The following is a 23,043-nucleotide window of genomic DNA, read 5'->3' on the forward strand; positions in this document are numbered from 1 at the left end:
AAGAGCTTCTTTTCCATGGGTCCAGATGATGTCATCAATATAACGCAAGTAGAGTAGGGGTGTTAGGGGATGAGAGCTGAGGAAGCGTTGTTCTAAGTCAGCCATAAAAATGTTGGCATACTGTGGGGCCATGCGGGTACCCATAGCAGTGCTGCTGATTTCAAGGTATACATTGTCCCCAAATGTAAAATAGTTATGGGTAAGGACAAAGTCACAAAGTTCAGCCACCAGATTAGCCGTGACATTATCGGGGATAGTGTTCTTGACGGCTTGTAGTCCATCTTTCTGTGGAATGTTGGTGTAGAGGGCTTCTACATCCATAGTGGCCAGGATGGTGTTATCAGGAAGATCACCGATGGATTGTAGTTTCCTCAGGAAGTCAGTGGTGTCTCGAAGGTAGCTGGGAGTGCTGGTAGCGTAGGGCCTGAGGAGGGAGTCAACATAGCCAGACAATCCTGCTGTCAGGGTGCCAATGCCTAAGATGATGGGGCTTGAATAGAGACTGGGAGTGGCTAAGTCATTATGCAAGGTAACCTATTTCCCCTTGTTTTTTCCTACCCCCCCACCCCGACATTCTTGTTAAACCCTGGATTTGTGCTGGAAATGGCCCAACTTGATTATCATACACATTGTAAGGAGAGTGATCACTTTAGTTAAGCTATTACCAGCAGGAGAGTGGGGTGGGGGGAGAGAGAACCTTTTGTAGTGGTAAACACCCATTTTTTCATGGTTTGTGTGTATAAAAAGATCTTCTGTACTTTCCACAGTATGCATCCGATGAAGTGAGCTGTAGCTCACGAAAGCTTATGCTCAAATAAATTGGTTAGTCTATAAGGTGCCACAAGTACTCCTTTGATTTTTACATAATATCCACATACCTCTAGTCCTTTTCTGTAGCAACCAGATATCTAACAGACCACAAGGACTATCGCTGGCGTTTTGAAATAAGAGCTCTCCTATAGTTCCAGGTACATTATCTGTCACCTTCAGCAGAATGGATGTTCATTTTAAAAATTAATTTTTAGACTTACTTTATTTTCATGGTTTTTTTCTTATAGTTTTATTTTTACCCAACGTAAGTTTTTGCACCGTCAGGGAATAACTAGTATCCAAGGTTTATCAACACTTCATGACTGTGGAAGTAAAGATTCATAACAATAATTGCTTCATATATCATTTTTCAGAGCATCTCGCCATACCAAATACTTTGTTAAAGCCACTGACATCATATTAACCCTCAAAACATATTTTAAAAGGACACTATCCACTTCAAAAAAAAAAAATCACACACTGCCTGAATTTTATTTTATTATTTTTAAAACAAAGAGCCCCTAAAATGACTATAACGGAAAGAGATTCAAGAGGGGAAAAAAGTTCCTCCGGTTGCTTATTTTGTGCATTTGGCTGCACTTTGAGTAAACTTGCTTTCACTGGTTCCCCAAATAGTTGCTCTCCCCTTTTGCTTGTTTGTATGGGTCATTTTTATTCACAGCAACAGGAGGGGGAAAAAAAACTTTTTAAAAGAATACAAAAAAAGTGAGAGTGGCAAGGAGACTGGGGGCTGAAACTATTTTGTAAAAAACAGACGAGATTCTAAATTGTCAATGTCCCTTTAACAATCTATTTTAGGGTTTTCTACGGTCACCCATCATCTTCGTATCTGAGACCCTTCCATGTAACACTGATAGCAAGAGCAAAGTCCTTAGTGGATTTCATGGAGTCTCTGGCAGTTCTCCCTTTATGGGGTCACAACTCTGCTTGGATTCAGGATTTTGATTAAGATTTTATTAAGCTTCCTTTTTGTGGGGAAGGGGTTAATAGGTGTTTAGAAGTAGAAGGGAGTGTCAGTGTTGTGAGAATATTTGGAAAAACTTTCCACCATAAGAATGATTAAATTTAAACAACTTTTCTCTGTAAACTTTAATTCAGGGTGAATCTCACCCTACCCTGTCTCCCCTTGTTCATTTCTGAGATAAAGAGATAATTCAAGGATTACAATTTATTTACTAAATCTAATTAAATCCTTCCCAAGCCCTGTTTGTGGTTTGGGAGATCTCTACAACAGCGACAAAGGCAGCCCCTTGAACAGATGATACAAAGCCAGGCATCTGTCATTCCACCAGCTTTAATTTCAAGTCATTGGGATAAAGTCACGTGAGAAATTAAAGCTGCAGAAACGTTAGGAAAGAGAGTTACAAGTAGGCTGATGAGGTAATAGGAGGAATTTTGCTGCTGAGCATTCAACTTACTTCTGAGAATTCCCCCCGGGAGAGAAGCCATGCCTGCCCTTTATTTTAATCTGTTTCCAAGTGAAGATTTCACACTCACTGTTCACCATGCCTAGGCGGAGATCTTGACCTCCTGTGCTCAGACTCTTCCTCCCCTGTACTCTTCTTGCCAGTGCCTCTCTTAGGAGACCCAGACTGGCTCCTTGACCTAGCGCGGTCTCGGTGTTTGTGAGTGGCTCTTTCCTGGCCAGCAGCTGGAGAGCGCCGAGGCCTGTGATTGTGGTCAGGGTCTCTACTCTGGAATTAGGAAGAGAACATCCTTCAACAGAGAGCAATTAAAAGCACAAGGCTCATGGGAGCCCCGGCATGGTGCTGGTGAGGCAGAAAGAACTAGGCTAGGCAAAGTGCATGCATGTATGGGACAGAGGCAAAAGGCATCATCTACAACTCCATCCATTCACAAGAAGGTCTCTCTGTACATGAAGTTGATGATGAAGTGGGTTTTAGTCCACAAAAGCTTATGACCAAATAAATTTTTTAGTCTCTAAGGTGCCACAAGGACTCCTTGTTGTTTCTTCTCTGTCCACAGTCTACTGCAGAGGTTTTAGACATATTAAACATATATTTCTATAGGGCCTTGAATCCCAAAGCACTTACTGCTACACACATAGAGCACCAAAAATACAGCCACTTCTGGTGTGGCATGCAGCAGCTAACCAGAACAGCAAGGGGACAAGAAAATTTGGCCAAAAAAAAAAAAAAGAACCAGGGCAAATCCTTGCTCTTATGAAAAACCCCACTAGATCTTTAGCAGCCACACAGGGCACACAAGAACTTGGTTTTTAAGGCCTTTTCTGGAGGACAAGGGGTGAAATCCTGGATCCAGTGAAGTCAATGGGAGTTTTATCCTCGTCTTCAATGGAGCCACTCTATCACCCCAGGTGCTTAAATAGCATGGTATAAAGTCAGACAAACATATGACCCTGGCACAGTAAACTGAATGGAACTGGTCTTATCCACCTGGGAAGGCAGGGTGCTGGAACAACTTGTACAGTGGGGGGGCTGAGAGCCATTGAACCAAAACTGCAAACCCTATATATGACAGAAACCACTTCAAGTCAGGGGGTGGGACAGTACCCCCAGCACTCCTAGTTCCATCACCTATGTTGGAAGGACAAAATCATTGATGGGACTTGAATCTCTGGTCCCAGTGGGAGCTTACCCACAAAACCACCTCATTTCTCACAGTCCTCTTCCAGAGCCTAAAACCACTATGTAATCTCTAGAGCCACGCTTTCCCAACAGCTACATGGGCACACTCTACAGACAGTAAATTGTGAGAAGCACATGTGCCTACCTGTAAGCCATACCCTGGGACTTTGGGATGAAAAGGTTCCCAAGAACTATCCATCTTCTTGGATCTAAAGGGAAAAATTAAAGTACAGTCTTTGGAGTGGAAAAACTTAATACAATCTCTCTTTCTATCCACTGCACCCATGAAATCTTTCAGAGTTTATTCAAAAGTCGAACATGACAGTTCGACATGGAGTGTGTATTCCCAATTTGTTTTTCCCCTACAGGAAATATAAAAAATAATAAAATGTAGTCCCCCTCCATGATACTGGCTGTTCATGTATCATCCCACCAAATCACCATATTATAACTAAAAATAACACAGCACCACAACATGATCCGAGTGGTTTACAAAAGCAGAATAGGACATTCTTAAATTATAAGCTTTTTGGGACAGGGAAAGAGAAGGTAAATGAAAAGCACAGGAAATGAGACAACAGGCCAGGGATGGGAGGGTCAGTTGTGCAGAGACTGATGAAAAATATCGGATTCATACAAATCAGGTTTAAAAAGGAATTTGAAGGGGGGGGGGCTGACAGATGAGAAGGAAATCATTCCAAGTATAGGGGCCACATGAGAGCCCTGAAGCAGGGAACAAGAGAGCTTGAATGGAGTAATAAAACAAGAGGACTGGAAAAGTATAGGAAGTGAGAGCAGAGATGTAGGCGGTGGCAAAATTGGGCAGGGCCAGGCTAAGGCCCCCAAATGTACCTCGCTCGGCTCTGCTCATCATCGCTGCTGATGCTTTCGCTACTAGAACTTTGATGTCTGCGTTTCTTGTGCTTCTTTTTCTTCTCCTTCTTCTTCTTCTTTTCCTTTCTTTCCAAGCTGCTCTGCAACTATAATGCCAAAAACCAAATTCGGTACTGATCATTGCTGCTCACACGCGTGTTAGACAGCCACCGTCATGGGAGGCTGCACAAAGATTAGATTCTGTATGGAAAGAATCTCAGGCCAACACACACTTTGCAAAATCTCTTCTGAAGGGACAAGGGACTCTTATTATAGAGCCCACCTGAGTCCTTCTCACTGTCTATGTGACTTAGTATAGCTGATCTGTGACAAGAGAATTGAGAATTAAAATAATTTGTTACAATAATGTAACAAATAAGTGAAAAGGGAAAGATAACATGGCTCAGGGATTGTTGGGGTTTTTTTTTTTAAACAATTGCTGAGAAACTTTCTATATGAAAGAGCTTATTTTGTTCTTACCCAAAAGTAGGCAGGGAATAGAAAAATTCCTCTCTCTAAAGCAGTGGTTCTCAACCAGGGGAATGTTTACCCCCAGGGGGTACGCAGAGGTCTTCTGGGGGTACATCAACTCAGTTAGATATTTTCCTAGTTTTACAACAGGCTACATAAAAAGTACTAGCGAAGTCAGTATAAACTAAAATTTCATACAGTGACTTGTTTATACTGCTCTATAGACTATACAGTGAAATGTAAAGTACAATATTTATATTCCGATTGATTTATTTTATAATTATATGGTAAAAATGAGAGAGGCAGCAATTTTTCAGTAATAGTGTGGCTCTGACACTTGTATTTTTATATCTGATTTTGTAAGCAAGTAGTTTTTAAGTGAGGTGAAACTTGGGGGTACACAAGACAAATCAGACACCTTAAAGGGGTACAGTAGTCTGGAAAGATTGAGAGCCACTACTCTAAAGTGTGTTTCTTCTGGACCCCAATTCTGCTCTCACTCAATTCAATGCAAATTCTGCTTCTGATTTCTGTTAAAGAATACATACCAGTTCTTTGATTTTCTTCATTTTTACAGGATTATTCAAAACTTCTCTTTTTTTCTCTTCCTCTCTTTTCCTAACGAAAATAAGTGACACTGGGGTTTTCGAACAACATTAATAACATCAAAGATGAAATATTAATTCAAAGCACAAATCAAGGCCTGATTCTGTAATCGTTTATGCACGTACTTAACTTTAGTACCAGGAGTTGTCTCATCGAAATCAATGGGGCTATTCAAGGCAGCAAAGTTAAGCACGTGTGTAGTGGCTGGACTGGGGCTTAAGCAGACTTTGTAAGTGTGACCATACAGATCCAACTGTAGGATCGGGGCCTTTGGTTTTTTTTTTGTTTTTTTTTCCCCCAACTTGAAATGCTGAATAGCAAGGTCAATCAAGAAACTGTTTTATATCCCTGTGTAGATTGACTCCACGGTTCCATCAAGTCCTGTCTTAGGAACTGACTTGTCCCAATGCCATCCATCCTGGCTGAGGCACTGGTGAATGTCTGATATCTCAGCCAAGAGCAATATATATGTAATACAACCAGACAATTGCAAAGCCTTGCCCAGGGGAAGTAAAATTCTTTCTAGAGTCACAGAGCAATCGGTTTACAATCTGCAGCATGAGACACAGCACTCCTTTGCACGCATAACTATGATTGTTGGTCACAAAATTATCCAGTCTCTTTCAAAATCCAGCTGCAGGATTTAATTCTATGCAACTCTGATACAATCATTTATACCAGAGCTAGATGCAAAATTACAGCCTTGTAGAAAATGCAGCCTCTGTTTCCTACTGATGCATTTAGAATTTACACCTTCTTACTGGAGGGCATCAACTGCTTAAAATCCCACACAGATTGAGCTACAGCATGGGCAGCAGGATGCATCTTGGGCCCCCATCCTGCAAACACCTCAGGCCACGAGTAACTGTCTGGATGTGGGTGGTCTCACAGACCTCAATGGGACCATTCAGACATGCAAAGTTACTCACATGCTTAAGTGATCTAGCCCTTATCCTGGAAAGCAAATGAGTGCTTAGTATTCACAAGTTTGAAATTAAAAAAAACCACACAAGAGAAGCTTGGAAAGGGGACACACACACACACACCCCACCACAAATGTATGTTCAGAGCTAGATTATTAATAGTGTAACATTTAGGAAATAAAGAACTAAAAAGATCTCTAGACAATCTTCAGTTTTTGGAAAAACCTTAAGTCAAATTGTACCTTGCTCAAATCCTCTTGCTTAACAGAACACAGCAAGAACAGAAAAAAAAGACTCCAAGCACAGCATGCAACATCTCTGAGAGTCAGCAGAAAAATCTAAACCATTGCAAGCCAATCAAATCAAACATTAGTATTACAGATGTGCTTTGCAGTCTCAACCAGGTCCCTATTGTACTGTACAAATTTATAGTAAATGACAGTCTCTGCCCCAAATAGCTTTGAATCTGAAAGACAAGACACAACAGGTGGATACAGGAAACAAGTGGACAGGGGACGTATGGGGTGACAAACAGACTATGAGTCTTAAAACAGACGAGCTATGTGCCGTTCTTGGCCAATCGTCAAGCAATGATCACAACTCCCTACCTGCCTAGGTTAATTGTCCCGGTCAATATCACATTTAGTACCTTATCATGAAAAGTGGATCCTCCCGGATTTTGCTTGCCATGTCTAGGACAGAACTGGCACCTGTGGGGGCAAAAATGGAGCCTGGGAGAAGTCCTGTTTCAGTGGAACAACCTGCCTCTTTGTCTTCCATCTTCTCAAAGACGTATTTGTCCACAGGGCGGCCCATCAGATACTCTTCTCTGTTCACCATACCCCCGGGACCCTGGTACATCCAGTCCAACTTCTCTTCTTTTTTCCTATTTCAAGCAAAAACTCCATGTTACTTTGTCTTCCTTCCAAGCAGCTCTAAAGTTTCACTTTTCTCTGCAAAGACGAGCCAAAATGCTTTAGAGTAAGCCAACCTTAAACCCCTCTCTTGGGCACTGCTCCTGCAAAAACCTACGCAGGGGCTGAACTTTACACGTGGCGAATAATCCCATTAATGTCAATAGGACCATGCACAGGGTGGAAAGTTAAATCCCCATGTATATTTTTTACAGGATTAGGGCCTTAGAACTTAGATGGAAGGGACATATTAGGACTTAGTCTTTTCCATCTCTCTGTCACAGCAGGCTTATTCTCTACACTCCAGTCTTTGTCCATTCTTAAATGACAACCACAGGCAATTCCACAAAGTAACTGATCTCATCGCTCGGAAATTTCTCCCAGTGTGGAATTATATGTCACAGCTCTAAGATACATGGACAGCTCTGTTCTAATCAATACCAGAAGTAATTGTTGGCCCATTATAACAAGCATCTTCATTTTTTTATGGCACCCACAGTTTATAATGTGACAGCCAGGAGAGTTAATTATTTGGTAGCTGCGACTCAAGTCCTAAGAGAAATGTGTTACTAGAATGTCCCCATTCAGAAATTCCTCCTGGTGACATCAACTACTTCAAGTACAAATGATGCACACAGGATTTTCAAGGGACAAAACCACACACACACACAGTCTAGCATAAGACTCTGCCTAACTCTTACTTGACTGCTCCCACATCCTCCGCATAGCGCTGCATTTCCTCCCGGGCTCGCTCCTCCCGCAGCTCCCGCTGCAGCTCCTCAATCTTCTTCCGCTCAGCTTCATGTTTCTGCTCTGCCTTCCACACCTTCTCCACATTGCGCAGAGTCTGGGGATGCCAGCTCTTCTTCAGATTCTACAGAGAAGAGGAACCAGTACAAGCAGTTTAGAATGCTAATATCCCAGACCCACAAAACCTCTCCGCGAAATAGGAACACAAGCTTCTCACAAGGGGCGCCAGGGGAATGAATCAAAGGGGCACAGAAGTCATATTTTAACAAATATTTCCTCATCTACTTTCTGAATGCTTTCGATTATTAGTATTGAAGGCAGATTAGTGAGCAAATTTAGGGACTGCTCCTGTATTCCACACACACATTCAAGTCCCCCAGCCTTCAGTGGGAGCTGTAATCATGCAAGAAAAGCAGGCGTAGGTCTTTACCTTGGGGGCGGGGGGCATTTCAATCAGATTGGCCAATAAAAACAGACAAATCAGTTTCATTTTCACCTAAACCAGCGCTTGGAGTGCCTGAGCAGCAACCAAGCCACAGCTTTTAAATCAGCTGAAAAAAAAATCTCAACGTTTTAAACATCAAAGTGTGGCCTTAACTTTGCTTTCTACTTTTGGGGTTTTGTAAAACTGCTGTGTTCTTCTGGGGTCCCTTTTCCCCAAGACACTGGTATTTGTTTACCACCTCAATTTAACAAAGGTAGGGTTGGTTTGTGTTTTAGGCCGAGAGTTAGGGAATCATTATTTATTATCTGAATTGTGGTAGCACCTCGGGGTCCCAGCTGTGGACCAGGGCCTCAGAAACACAGAGCAAAAAGCCAGTCCCTGCCCCAAAGAGATTACACTCAAAGAGATTACAAAGCGTCGCAAGCCCTTTCCACTCACTCTTGCCCCACAGAACCAAATTTGAGCCCCGATCCTGCAAACACGTAGGCGTGTGTTTACGGTTAAATTCAAGCCCCCGGCTCCGGGGCAACTCGCTAGCTTACACTGAAGCCCCTACGCCAACCCTTGGCGAGATGGGGGTGGGTGCTGGGCGGGTTCAAAAGCCCCTTTAATGCCGGCCTGGTGCTCTGGATAGCAAAGCGAGCTGCACAGGTGCTAAGGGCGACTATGAAAAGAGGCCACCGCCATGCAGCTGAGTGTCCCTGAGTTACCCCGGGGAATCTCTCCATGGCTTGAGTCCGTACAAACAAACGGCGGGGGGGGGGGGGGGATGCACCATAATGGCAACGGCTATTCAAAATAGACACCCCCCCCAGAAACACGTATACTTCAAAATACAATCCCCCCCATCGCAGACAACGCCTCTCCCCCCAGAATTGCCCTGTGGGGGGGCTGAGGACCCCCCCCATTTAACCCTCCACCCCAAATCCCCCCAGGCAAACTCTAGGGGGATCCAGGCTCCCAAACCCCGGGGGGCTGCCGGGGGCCAAGCCCCAGGTCTCCGCCCCCCCTCACCAGGTCTCCGCCCCCCATCACGGCGGAGGCTCGAGCTCGCCCCGCTCCCGGGCCCGGCCGCGCGTCAACTCCCGGCGCCGGCTCCTTCCCCGCGGGGCCCCGGCTGATGGCGCCACTTCCGGCGCCCCGGCCCGGCCCGGCCTCAGAAGGAGGGGCGGGGTTTGGGGAGGGGAATGAATGGGAGGGGGCAGGTTTGGGGAGGGGACCCAATGGGGGGGCGCTATGGGCCTGGGAAGTGGGGGGGCAGGGCTTGGGGATGGGGCTATGGGCCTGGGAAGGGGGGGGCAGGTTTGGGGAGGGGAATGAATGGGGGGGCAGATTGCGGGAGGGGACCCAATGGGGGGGGCGCTATGGGCCGGGGAAGTTGGGGGGCAGGGCTTGGGGCTATGGGCCTGGGAAGGGGGGGCAGGTTTAAGGAGGGGACCCAGTGTGGGGGGGTGCTATGGGCCTGGGAAGTGGTGAGGCAGGGCTTGGGGATGGGGCTATGGGCCTGGGAAGTGGGGGGGGGGCAGGTTTGGGGAGGGGAATGAATGGGGGGGCAGGTTGAGGGAGGGGAGCCAATGGGGGGGTGCTATGGGCCTGGGAAGTGGGGGGGCAGGGCTTGGGGATAGGGTAATGTGCCTGGGAAGGGGAGGCAGGTTTAGGGAGGGGACCCAGTGGGGGGGGTGCTATGGGCCTGGGAAGTGGGGGGGCAGGGCTTGGGGATAGGGTAATGTGCCTGGGAAGGGGAGGCAGGTTTAGGGAGGGGACCCAGTGGGGGGGGTGCTATGGGCCTGGGAAGTGGGGGGGCAGGGCTTGGGGATGGGGCTATGGGCCTGGGAAGTGGGGGGGCAGGTTTGGGGAGGGGAATGAATGGGGGGGAAGGTTGGGGGAGGGGACCCAAGGGGGGCGCTATGGGCCTGGGAAATGGGGGGGCAGGGCTTTGGGATGGGGCTATGGGCCTGGAAAGTGGGGGGGCAGGTTGGGGGAGGGGACCCAGTTAGCCAAGATGGTCAGGGATGTAATTCCATGCTCTGGAATTAAACCTCTGACAGCCAGAACCTGGGACTGGATAATGGGATGGATCACTCGATAAATTGCCATGTTCTGTTCATTCCCTCTCAAGCATCCAGTATTTGGCACTATTGGAAGACGGATGCTGGGCTAGATGGACAGGTGATCTGACCCAATATGGCCAGTCTTATGTTCAGTGGTGGAGAATCCATCACAACCCTATGCAACTTGTTCCAATTGTTAATTACTCTCACTATTAAAAATTTGTACCTTATGTCTGGTTTTAGAGTAGCAGCCCTGTTAGTCTGTATTCGCAAAAAGAAAAGGAGGACTTGTGGCACCTTAGAGACTAACCAATTTATTTGAGCATAAGCTTTCGTGAGCTACAGCTCACTTCATCGGATGCATAAAGTGGAAAATTGGTTAGTCTCTAAGGTGCCACAGGTACTCCTTTTCTTTTTACCTTATGTCTAGGTACTACAAATTGTCTCCATTGATTGGAATAAAAGATACCTTAGATGCTGGTTTTCAAAATAAATCTAATAAATCTAACATATTTAAGAAGAAGCTTTTAATAACTTCCAGTTGTTTGTTCCATGTACTCATCAGATTGTAGCATCACAATCTTAAAGAGGCACAGCCCAGAGTTAGAAAGGTGTCTTGTATCTTTACATTCATTTTAAGCATTGCCATTTTGAGCAACTCCTGAACACATTGGAATGGTCAGAAATATAACAGTGTATCTCAACCTGAGACCTAATAAATTCACCTTTGTATCTGAGACTTCTGCAGAAGATCGGAAAAAGCAGTCTTTGTTCGGGGGGTACCTATGCATTTGAATGAGCGACCTCTTACTCTGAAATTAAATGCCTCACGACTGAACTATACCCTGCTTTGCCAATGGTAGATAGGAATCAGTGATCTTATTTATGGTAATCATCCCTGAACCATTTAAATTTTTATTATTAAATGTATTTATTTGTGCTAACACCCACTTTATGCTGGTTGCTTTCCAAACAGCTCTTCCTCCAAAGAGCTTCCAGTCTAACAACAGATGTCAGGGAAGAGGAATAACAACAGGCAATTCATTTACAAATCACTCAGCTCCAGTATAGGCAGCACGGGAAGGGCAGGCCTTTAAAAGGGGACTTACATTTGGCCGGGTTAGCAGACAAGCTCAAAATGGTCTTCCCATTTATAGAGGCAAAAAGAAAAGGAGGACTTGTGGCACCTTAGAGAATAACAAATTTATTTGAGCATAAGCTTTCGTGAGCTACAGCTCACTTCATCGGATGCATGTATAGAGGGTTGCAAGAAAGATGACATGCTTTGGTTCTTTTTAATGAAAGGTGACTTAAGAAGACACGGGTTTTTAGTAAATACAGTGGATGATATCCTAACTCCATTGAAGTCAATTGGAGATTTCAGAGTAGAAGCCGGGTTAGTTTGTATCCGCAAAAAGAAAAGGAGGACTTGTGGCACCTTAGAGACTAACAAATTTATTAGAGCATAAGCTTTCATGGGCTACAGCTCACTTCACTGGATGCATAGAATGGAACATATAGTAAGACAGATATATATACACATACAGATAAGTTGGAAGTTACCATACAAACTGTGATAGGCTAATTAGTTAAGATGAGCTATTATCAGCAGGAGAAAATACCTTTTGTAGTGATAATCAATATGGCCCATTTATACAGTTGACAAGAAGGTGTGAGATTGGAGGTTTGTTATTGGAGATTTGCAAAAAGAAAAGGAGTACTTGTGGCACCTTAGAGACTAACCAATTTATTTGAGCATGAGCTTTCGTGAGCTACAGCTCACTTCATCACGAAAGCTCATGCTCAAATAAATTGGTTAGTCTCTAAGGTGCCACAAGTACTCCTTTTCTTTTTGCGAATACAGACTAACACGGCTGTTCCTCTGAAACCTATTGGAGATTTGTTATTGACTTCAGTGGAACCAGGATTTCACCCAATATATTTAAGGAGCTATTGTAATAAGTTCCAGCTGATTATTCTATTTGCTTCTATTTTCGTAACCACAAATTATTCTTGAAACCAATTATTCTTAACTAGGCTGTGCATACAAAAATCTTTTTTAGCTCTTAGTCAATAGCATGTTTACTGGCGGGGGTATAGCTCTGGGGTACAGCATTTGACTGAAGATCAAGAGGCTCCCCAGCTCAAATCTGGGTGACCCCCTTCACCAGTTTTTCTTTTGCTGACCCTTCAGAGTTCATCCTTGATGTTCCTCCACCTCACTAAAAAAGTATTCTACCAAAAATCAAATGATATGTTACTGAATCCCGCCCAAGCCCCTCTAACATACCTCGTCCCAACCTACATCTTACAGTGAATCTCCTGATGAAGAATGTGAGTAAAACATTTTCAACCATCGGCCCACGTACATCATCTACTGTTCTGGAGCTGTGTATTAATTATTCAATTAATTATTATTACAATAGCACCTAGAGGTTTAAGACCAAGAACATCAGGGCCCCATTGTACCAGTGGCATTTTTAAAACATATTTTTAAGTAGGTGTTTAACTACCCAATGTCAAATTCCTGCAGTTTTCCATTCAGTAGAAATACTGATATTGCCCAGAAATTCATATTTTTGTTGTTTAGTTTGAGTGATTTTAAACAAATAATGGGTCATTTTGATCATGGATACGAACAGGTGTTGAGTATCTTGAGATTAAATTTTGTAACTCTGTGCAAAATGTGAACTTACTAAAACAGTGCTAGTTTACAGACCCATTGTTTTTTGGGTTTTTTTCTTCCAAAAGTAGATAAATAAAAGAGGAGGGATATCTGGATTTGAACCAGGAACCACTTGATCCGCAGTCAGATGCTCTAACCACTGAACTAAAACCCCTTTGTCTATATTATTAATTTGATGGAGATAATTTCATATTAATTAATGGTCATGCTCTGACTCTGAAGCCATATAATTCAGTTCCGCAATATGAAATACACTTTAATTAATGTCCATGTTTCCATTAAGGATTCCCAGATTGTTACTCCACTTTCCACTCATGGCCTATATCTTTGTCACTGGCTGAAACCTAATCAAAGAAAGATCAGTCCACAGTGACTGCAAAAAAAGTAAATATTTAACTAATATGTCTTTGTTTTGATTAAAACTTTAAGAAAAAGGGGGCACCCGGATTTGAACCAGGGACCTCTTGATCTGCAGTCAAATGCTCTACCCCTGAGCTATACCCCCACCTGCTGAAAAGAAAGGTGACAGGTAAGTCTAGTTGCGGATACTGGTTTTGTCACATTGTTATTCACTACTTCTTGTAATAGGTTCGTTATACTCATTATGCCAGTAGCTATTTCTCAGATTCATTCACCTGTAATTATTTCTCATACTGCCCACACAAACTATAATTAGTTTTCATTTTGCATTTAACCCCCCCCCCCAGTCTTACTGCAGTTGGAATTGGGTTCACTTGGGCCAAGGTAATAAAGTTCTAGCTCCAATTCTCTCTGAGTTCTGTTCTGACATAAAAATCTCTCTTCTTTTCAATGGCTTGTGTTTGCTTTCTCATGGCCAGCACACCTTGAAACCACACAAGCCGTATTTAATAAGCTGGCAAAACACCCGCCTCCAACAATCCTTCACCTGTGATTACACCATTATAATAGCTACTTCTGTAGCAACCTGACTGAGGGAAATGCCAGCGTGTTCTGCCCCAGAAATAGCTGCAATTAGACACCACAAAAATAACCTCAGGTAAGCTTACAGCAAGGAAATGAAGAAGGTGATGTGGATGAAAAAGGAGTTTACTGGAGCAGAATGTAATGAGTCAAATAGAATAAAGCAAAGGAAGGGAGAGATGAGAATCACAGTTATGATTATTATAAAAAAATGTCAAGCTATAATACCCCTCTCCTTCATACATCACTTGTTTTCTTAGATTGCAAGTTCCTTGAGGGCAGAGATTTGTACAATGCTCAGCTCTAGGGGTTCCTGACTTTGAGGCTCTGGGCCCCACTGCAATGAAAGAAAAAGTAAGCACCTTCACCCCCAGAAGCACAGTCTGGTTGAAATGTACCAGATGTCATTTGGATCAGTTCATTTCTTCCAGCTCCCTTTATAATACCAGACCCTGAGCCTGCAGCTGCATCTGCCTACATGGAGCCCCAGGGAAGTTCACGGGGATCTATACAACTGCAGGGTTCTGCACATATTGCTGTAGCTGCAGGATCAGGGCCTGACAGGTGACCAGCTGGATGTCTCTGTGCTGCTCGCTCACTCCAGCCAAACAACCGGGCTTCTTCTCTCGGTGTGACCTCTCTAATTAGCAGCAAGGGCTGTTTTATTTTCACAGAACTTCAGGTCTGAGAGGCTCAAAATGTCTACACAGGTGCTCGCAGTGTAATGGTGGGAGATCCCCCCCGCCCAATGCTAGCGTAGACAAGGCCCATATAATCCCTGGCCTTGTTTTTACGCTATACAAGAAGCCATAGCATCCATAATGCAGAGCATCGCCTAATTAGGCCTTGCCCAGCTTTGCAACATGCATAACACAACCTAGAACCTCTGGGGAGTTTAGATCGCACCACCCCCTGCCCTGGGGTAGCTTCAGAGTCCATGGAGCCCCAAGTGAGACTACATCACCCTGCTCACCGGGGGCCTGGGTTAACACCCCTAGTGCCCTAAATGGAACTAGATTACAACACTCCCTTGGGCCAGCCTTAAAGCTCTTCAGCACTGTACTGCCACCACCCGACCCTGCTGCTGAATCGCTCAAAAGCCTGCCCATGTCATTGCACGTGCGGGGCCGGGGCAACAGAGAGCAAAACACTCCAAACCAAAACAACTCAACAAACATGAGGCAACCACTCAAAGGGCCCTCCAGGTAGGGGCCTTGTCTTCATCTCTCTGGGTACTATAAAAATATTAACTGCTTCTTCTCCCCAGGGCTTGAGCCCACCAGTTGTCACCCACCTGGCCAAACAGGAAGAATGTATTTTCCCATTTCTCTCCTCCCTTAATGCTCTGTATACATGAAGATCTGTTCTCAAATACATGTGTTTTATTATCTATCTAGGCTCTTCTATAAATAGAGATGAAAGCATCTTGTACTGCAGGTAGTATCTTCCCCGTCTCCCTGAGGATGAAGGTCTGGGCTGTCCGAATAGATTCTCCTCTGAACACATGGGGAAGCCCATGCATGATCTAGTCATCCTGCACTATCACCTGGCATCAGTCAGCCTAGTTCCAGAGCAGCTGGTAAAAGCAGGAGCCCAGATGCTGCATCAACAGCGCGTCTCCTAGGCTAATAAATCACCCATAACAACAAGCTGTTAAAATAGAACAAGTGAGAACAAATATTTTATTTTAGTTCCCATTTCTTACTCCTAATCAGTGTCTCCAGGTCTCCATGGCACCCAGAGGGGCTGGCACCAGGGCATATGAGAAGCAGCTCGTTCGGCATCAGTGGAGCGGGAACACAGTGACTTCGCCGAAGCAGGACGAATTCACCCGCAGGTCCGGGGTGTTGCGACGGTAGCCGAAGCGCCCGTTGTAGCCCTTCATGGGCTTCACGTCTGCCAGGAAGCTGTCGTGGCCGCCCACCTGCTCAGAAGAGTGGCCTGTGGAGAAGAGAGTTGGCCCCATCAGTCTTTATCTCCCCCTCCTTTCCAGCTGTGCTCCATCCAGCCACTCACACAGGCCACTGAGTGAACTCGGACTGGTGTGCAAGCTACACACAAGCTCGGTAGCCTTGTCGATGCTAGGGAACCTTAGTAAAAATCCCCCACCAGTGCTTAACACCTGTTCAGCTCCGCCATTAGCAGCTGGGTGTCCTGGTGGGCCCAGGCCAGTGGCTGCTGGCAACAGTTAGAGCAATGTGTGGATTGGACCTGTCCTAAGTGTGAGATGCCAGAGACTGAGATTCCGTGGAGGTGCAATTCAGAGGAAAGATGGATAAAGCCAGCTTGATGCTGTCTGGATGCTGAGCACCAAACAGCCTGGGGGGTTGCCCTAAGTTACAATAGTTCTCCCAAGACCCAGAACTTGTGGGGTGAGGACTGGGGACTCAAGTAGTGCCACCTATGAAGGCCCAAAGCAGGGCCCACAGCAAGGGTATTCTCTGCCATCCCCTTGTGGGTTGTTCATGACTTCTGTACTCTCTGCTGCAGGGGACAGGACAAGATAAGATCAGGCCCAGGGCTCCCAACTTTGCTAACTCCTGAGACGCAGCGGAGCCTAGTAGCTACAGCGCTAGCCTGGGACTTACAAGACCTGGAATTCTAGTCCCAGCTCTGCTGCTGGGTGATCTTGAGCAAGTCATGTCCTGTCTCTGTGCCGTAGTTTCCCATCTGTAAAATGGAGGTAAATGATAGCAACCTCCTTTGTGAAGTGTGTTGAAATTGATGGATAAAATACACTATTATATTTATTTAACAGTAAGGAATTTTTGCCAAGTGATGCTGTGGAATGCAGCTTTGTCGACGCTTACAATTTTATCATCTGGATTTTTGCATAAAGCCCCAGCTCCTGGAATCAAGTGATTATACAAAAAACTCAGCTTTCCTTTAAAAGGAATATAAGTTTCTAGCCTTATGACTGAGGAGAAAAGCTTGAAAACGTGACACCTTTATCCCAAATTTTATGAAACCAGAAAGCACGTTAGTAATAAAAAAGAACCCAATATTTATTATTCTTTTAAAATCTCATGATTCTTAACCCAATAGGTGATACATAGAGTAACTGATGATTGGAGAAGAGCTTATTGAAGGGAGTCTTACCTGCACCTGCCCAGTTCCTCCTGTTCAGGTACCTCTGCCCTGGCCCATAGATGTGGAAATAATCCACTATCCAGCCATCCCTGGATGTACCACCTCGGTGCTGGGGCAAGTCAGAGAAAGAACAAAAACTCAGAGCAAAGCCAGATTTTGGCTCATCCCTAAATCCCAACATGAAGAGTCTCATTGATGTCAATGGCAAAGTTCCCATTCACTTCATTAGCATCGGATCAGGACCTAACAAACCAGGTATCTGACTTTGTTCTGTCTCTAAAGACACATGGACGGCTGTTACTACAGTGTGAAAATACACTGCATTTAGAAACAGCTCTGAGTATGCACTCATAACGTATCTGGGGTGCATGAAAGCAGGGTATTTATTGTTCCAGAGTCCAAAGCTATGCAATCTTGCTGCTGTGCAAAATATCTTTAATCAATAATAGCTAATGAGATGAAATACATAAAATCTTGGATACAGCCAGAGAATTCCCTGTAAAGAGACCGGGCCAGATTCATTGCTGATGTAATTCTAGTGACTTAAATCTGGCACCAGGTTGTGCAGCATTAGCTAGCTAATGTTTGTAGAGCTCTTTGCAAGTGAAAGGTGCCCTAATTCTGCAGCCAGACCTGCTAGCACGGACCTCAGTGCAAGTGTGGAGTCCCTTATGGTGGCTTCAGGTGTCCACGCTAGCAGATCTGACTGCAGGAACCAGGTCTAAGTTATTTATTAAGCACCAACAGTGTTTCACATTGTACAAAGCACAATGAAAGCCACAATGGGCATTATAGTCATATATTCGAAAGCCAGAAGGGACCACTGTGATCATCTACTCTGCCCTCCTGAATGTATATTTGTTTAGCTTCAGCTTCCAGCCATTGGATCTTGCTATATCTTTATCTGTTGGACTGAAGAGCCCATTATCAAACTTTTTGTTCCTCACATAGGTACTTATAAACTGTGACCAAATTACCCCTTAACCTTCTCTTTGTTAAGCTCTTTAATGCAGTGCATATAAAAGCAAAGGATTATTATTTCAAAAGTTTTCTATGAAGCATCAGTGAGATTTTAAAACACTAAATTGAGAAGAAATGCAATTTCAGTTAGCTGAAAAGAATATGAATGAGCATTACATCTCTGGTTTCAGAGTTGCAGCCGTGTTAGTCTGTATTCGCAAAAAGAAAAGGAGGACTTGTGGCACCTTAGAGACTAACCACCATGGCTTGGGTAGCACTGACCTTCTGTAAGCAGCATAGATAGCAAGAGGACAAGGTCTGCGCAGGCAGATCATGTGTGACTATGGTCGCTTGCCCTGTATATTTTTCTTTCAAAAATAAATTTCACACAGACTGCAACTGTCATTTGCTTTCTGATCAAAACATTTCACAAATAATTATTTTTTTAAACTGATCTGATATTAAGCAACCAAAAAAAGATCCCAGCTGCATAAAGAACCACAAGATCACCGTTATTTAAAGATTATCCCTTTCCCACACCCACCTTCAGCTGGAATTCTAAATGAGATGGAGCTAAAATTCTTAAGCAAGGAGAAAACTATGCTAGGGAAGAGGAGTGAGAGGTATTTATGATGTAGACTGCTGTCCACTATTGGCTGAGGTAATACCACATCGTTCCTTGAATTATAACCACAGTGTTTCATGCCACAGATCTGCCTGTTATTCTACCAAAATCTGGACATCAACATTTCATCAACTGTGTCATTTTCAGGACCCAGATAAATTTGTCCATCTATGGTTCTGTTTTCTCTTTAAATGGCTAATTTTTGCTCATCCATGACTTTCCTTCTCCCTTTCCTACTTGCTGGTTTAACCATGTATGGTGTTTTCATTCTGACATCACAGTTCACTGAAAATGACACAAGAACCATTGTGAGGTCAGAAAGAGCAAGGATCTCAAAAATCTAAGCAGAGGAAAAGGTGAAATTTGAGGGGGGGGGGAAAGAGGATGGACTTCTCTTGCTCATAATAAAGTTAATTACAGGTCCATTTTATTATTATTTTTATTGCCTGGGAACCCCTGTCATGGCCTGGAGGGTACAAACAGGCCACAAAGACAACCCCTGAATCCAAATAGTTTACAGTCTAAGGTACATTTAGTTTTTAGTTCAGAATTTGGTTAGAAATGCGTCAATTGAACGTGCAACTGCAAACTGGGAGGGTGGGAATTCTCAATCTTTCCACAAAGAAACGAACCGTCTTCTTTCACCAACCGGCTTCCTGATAAGTCCACATTTTTGATCAATCAACAGGCCGCCTGCTTTGGAGGCAAACTGAGTAAAATTCTGTCTCCTTTGAGCCACCTAAAAGCCCAGACGCGTTTTTGCCCTTACAAATAAAACCATTTTTTGGTCATAGAAACAGAATCATGAACTAAGATGGTAGCTACACAACCCACCGGGGACAGAAGAAGCAGGACCGTCCCCTGGCTCCCCCTGTGTGTGGTTCATTCTTTTCAGCACTCAGGCGAGCTAAGCAGTTATCTACTTGCCAGCCAGAGCCCCGAAATTCCCAACCCTGGGGGGCTCATCCAGCCGGGCTGTCGCCACAGGCCGCCGCAGGCTACCTGCTCCGTGTTCTTCAGCAGGGACTTGACAGCGGGGGATGCGAAGTAGCTTGCGGCGTGGCCATCCAGCTGGGCGTTGTAAGGGGGCAAGGCAGACCACAGCTTGGGCGGGATGTGCGTGGTGCTGCCGGCCAGCGTGTCCACGGCCACCCCGTCCAGGATAAAGCCTTTTTCCCTCTGCAGCCACCTCCTGCTGAGACAAGCCATGCTGAGCAAAGGCAGGACCCCCGATCCGGCGCCAGACTCGGCTCCTTGTGACCCCCCCCCCCAGGCCCTTGCCGCCGCCTCCCTCCCTCCCTCTCTCTCCCCCCCGGCTACCTGCATTGTTACGTTCGGGCGCCGCCCCTGGCGAGCCTCCCCAGAGCCGGCTGCAGGGCAGCTGCCCGCCCTGGCTGGGAAAGGAGGGGCCGAGGCCTCACCCATCACCCCCCTCCCTGGGAGGGGGTGGGGGGGGCCACAGCCCCGCCCATCATCAGCCCCACAGCAGCGGGCCCCCGCTGCACTGCAAGGCCGGCTGCCGGCCGAGTCGCTCCATCGCGCCACGTGGGGCTGGGATCGATCAGCTGTTCGCCAGCCGCAGGCGGCGGGGGCTGTCACCAGAGGCGGCCGGTTTGTTTGGGGGCAGCTTAAAGCGACCCGGGGCGAGGTTCTGCCCCCCCCCCGCCCCCCTTTTCTGCCGCGCGTCCACCGCTTGCGGGGGAGTCTATCCCCCCTCCGGCTGCCCCGTCCGGCAGCCGGCCCCTCGTGCTCACGGCGAGCCCGCCGGGGAACCGGGGCCAGCAGCAAATTGAAACAGAATCGGCCCTTTACTTCCAGACCTTGCAGGGAGCGCAGCGAAGGGCTGCCCCGGGAAGGGAGTTAGATAAGGGCCGAACCGACAAAGCTCGAGAAAAGCCAAACTTTCAGCGTACAGTACTATTGCATGGGGGGAAAGGGCTTTCCCGCTCCCCCCCCAGGCCATGGTAAAGTGAGGTGAGGCCCTTAACGCTTCCTGGGGGGAGGAAACCCCACCCCTATGCCTGCTCCCAGCAGGCCCCTTTGTGTGTGCTGAAAAGTTACATCAGCTGCGCCTCACTAAGAGTCAGGGGTGTGAAAATCTCACACCCGTGATCAAAAAGAACAGGAGGACTTGTGGCACCTTGGAGACTAACCAATTTATTTGAGCATAAGCTTTCCTGAGCTACAGCTCACTTTGTGGGATGCATGCCGTGGACACTGCAGAAGACATTATATACACAGAGACCATGAAACAATACCTCCTCCCAGCCCACTCTCCTGCTGGTAATAGCTTATCCAAAGTGACCACTCTCCTTACAATGTGTATGATAATCAAGGTGGGTCATTTCCAGCACAAATCCAGGTTTTCTCACCCTCCGCCCCCAACACACACAAACTCACTCTCCCCACTGGTAATAGCCCATCCAAAGCAACCACTCTCCCCCCAATGTGCACGATAATCAAGGTGGGTCATTTCCAGCACAAATCCAGGTCTTTCCCCCCCCCCACACACAAACTCACTCTCCTGCTGGTAATAGCTCATCCAGACTGACCACTCTCCTTACAATGTGTATGATAATCAAGGTAGCTACGTGGACATAATACCCCCCGCTGTAGATGCAGCTATGTCAACAGACAAGCGCTTCATTCAACATAGGGCTCGTCTACCCCAGGCAGCTTTTAGGGACACAGCCTCTTTGTTGCTCGTTCACCTGCACATCCACCAATGTGATCTATGCCATCATGTGCCAGCAATGCCCCTCTGCCATGTACATTGGTCAAACTGGACAGTCTCTACGTAAAAGAATAAATGGACACAAATCAGATGTCAAGAATTATAACATTCATAAACCAGTCGGAGAACACTTCAATCTCTCTGGTCATGCAATCACAGACATGAAGGTCGCTATCTTAAAACAAAAAAACTTCAAATCCAGACTCCAGCGAGAAACTGCTGAATTGGAATTCATTTGCAAATTGGATACTATTAATTTAGGCTTAAATAGAGACTGGGAGTGGCTAAGTCATTATGCAAGGTAGCCTGTTTTCTCTTGTTTTTTCCTAACCCCCCCCCCCCCCCCCAGATGTTCTGGTTTAACTTGGATTTAAACCTGGAGAATGGTCAGTTTAGATGAGCTATTACCAGCAGGAGAGTGAGTTTGTGTGTGTATGGGGGTGGGGGGATGTGAGAAAACCTTGATCTATGCAGGAAATAGCCCGACTTGATTATGTAAAGAGTTGTCACTTTGGATGGGCTAGCACCAGCAGGAGAGTGAATTTGTGTGGGGGGGTGGAGGGTGAGAAAACCTGGATTTGTGCTGGAAATGGCCCAACTTGATGATCACTTTAGATAAGCTATTACCAGCAGGACAGTGGGGTGGGAGGAGGTATTGTTTCATGATTTCTGTGTGTATATAAAGTCTGCTGCAGTTTCCACGGTAAACATCTGATGAAGTGAGCTGTAGCTCACGAAAGCTCATGCTCAAATAAATTGGTTAGTCTCTAAGGTGCCACAAGTACTCCTTTTCTTTTTGTTGCTAGAAGTCAGAGTGTGAAAACGCTCTTTGTCAGGACTTTTGCAGGCAAAACACTTCCAGCCCTGTCGACAAAGCCGCATTCACACTCCCACTTGCCTCAGCAGAACTTTTGTCTTTCGTGGGGGGCTTTTTTAAGTACCTGTGAAAGACAAAAGTTGTGTCAAAAACTTCGCTGTGTAGACATCCCCGAAAGATATAAACTATGGATAAGTGGTTGGTGTTCCAATACTGACCGAAAAAGCCAGTTGGTGGTGTCTGCTCCGTAAGTGTTAACATACCCTAAGGTCTTGAAAGTTAGGGGTTGTATCAACATATTGGTTAAAACCCCCACACCCTTAATTGACACGCTGCTATAAAGAAGGAAAATGGATTTATCTGCAATTCCATTGAGTCTCACATCCACAGTTCTGCACTTAGCCAAAAAAAAAAAACGTTGGGGAATAAGACATGCCCCATCACACAGCATAAGGACTGCAGCTTTTTGCACTATGTAGCAGCCTGTATCATCACCTTTTGCAAAAGGTTTTACCCTAAATGCTGTAACTGTGGTCTTAAAAAGTTAGAGAGCACATCAGCTCACCCTTAAAAAGGGTATTTAGAAATCAAGTCTGCACGTATCAGTTTGTGATGTGGCATTACTTGTCAAAGGAAGCATCTTAGTTCACCTTCAAGCTTGTTTCACCATTCCTAGGGCTTAATAGCACATGCTGCAGCCATCACCTCCTCCAAAA

At 45.5% G+C, this 23,043-nt stretch overlaps 2 protein-coding genes and 1 non-coding gene across 5 annotated transcripts in view; all 3 read right to left on the bottom strand.

The window, feature by feature from the left end:
* Positions 1 to 9,572, bottom strand: part of LOC140903958 (phosphatidylinositol 5-phosphate 4-kinase type-2 beta) — a 49,537-nt gene extending 39,965 nt beyond the window's left edge. The window contains exons 1-6 of the mRNA XM_073326010.1: positions 9,437 to 9,572; positions 7,929 to 8,101; positions 6,963 to 7,199; positions 5,333 to 5,402; positions 4,293 to 4,420; positions 3,586 to 3,649 (exon numbers count right to left, since the gene is read on the bottom strand). Coding sequence (XP_073182111.1) covers positions 3,586 to 3,649; positions 4,293 to 4,420; positions 5,333 to 5,402; positions 6,963 to 7,199; positions 7,929 to 8,101; positions 9,437 to 9,454 — 690 coding nt within the window. The 5' untranslated portion in view covers positions 9,455 to 9,572. The remainder of the gene's footprint in view (positions 1 to 3,585; positions 3,650 to 4,292; positions 4,421 to 5,332; positions 5,403 to 6,962; positions 7,200 to 7,928; positions 8,102 to 9,436) is intronic.
* Positions 9,573 to 12,312: 2,740 nt separating this feature from the next.
* Positions 12,313 to 20,345, bottom strand: SPMAP1 (sperm microtubule associated protein 1). Of its 3 annotated transcripts, none has more exons than XM_073326060.1 (3): positions 20,097 to 20,345; positions 19,779 to 19,971; positions 12,313 to 16,042 (listed from the first exon to the last, which is right to left on the bottom strand). In XM_073326060.1, exons 1-3 carry the CDS (start codon positions 20,199 to 20,201, stop codon positions 15,885 to 15,887), a joined length of 456 nt encoding a protein of 151 aa, XP_073182161.1. In that variant the 5' UTR covers positions 20,202 to 20,345; the 3' UTR covers positions 12,313 to 15,884. The 3 variants fall into 3 exon arrangements, with proteins under 3 accessions (XP_073182161.1, XP_073182163.1, XP_073182160.1); XM_073326062.1 differs by having other exon boundaries at positions 19,779 to 19,968; positions 20,097 to 20,339; XM_073326059.1 differs by lacking the exon at positions 20,097 to 20,345 and adding an exon at positions 17,201 to 17,300 and having other exon boundaries at positions 19,779 to 19,985.
* TRNAC-GCA (transfer RNA cysteine (anticodon GCA)) lies at positions 13,593 to 13,664 on the bottom strand. The gene has a single exon. It is a non-coding gene; the product is annotated as a tRNA-Cys (tRNA).
* Positions 20,346 to 23,043: the final 2,698 nt, after the last annotated feature.

Source organism: Lepidochelys kempii, chromosome 27 (genome assembly GCF_965140265.1).
Source record: "Lepidochelys kempii isolate rLepKem1 chromosome 27, rLepKem1.hap2, whole genome shotgun sequence".
NCBI classification, from domain to species: domain Eukaryota; kingdom Metazoa; phylum Chordata; order Testudines; family Cheloniidae; genus Lepidochelys; species Lepidochelys kempii.

What these genes read in the sequence shown, in the direction of transcription:
- SPMAP1 (XM_073326059.1), bottom strand. Translation starts at nt 19,985, where the DNA reads ATGGCTTGTCTCAGCAGGAGGTGGCTGCAGAGGGAAAAAGGCTTTATC. An exon ending in TGCTGAAGAACACGGAGCAG is followed by an intron (nt 17,301 to 19,778) that starts GTAGCCTGCGGC and finishes GACTTGCCCCAG; the next exon opens with CACCGAGGTGGTACATCCAG. An exon ending in GAGGAACTGGGCAGGTGCAG is followed by an intron (nt 16,043 to 17,200) that starts GTAAGACTCCCT and finishes TCTTCTCCACAG; the next exon opens with GCCACTCTTCTGAGCAGGTG.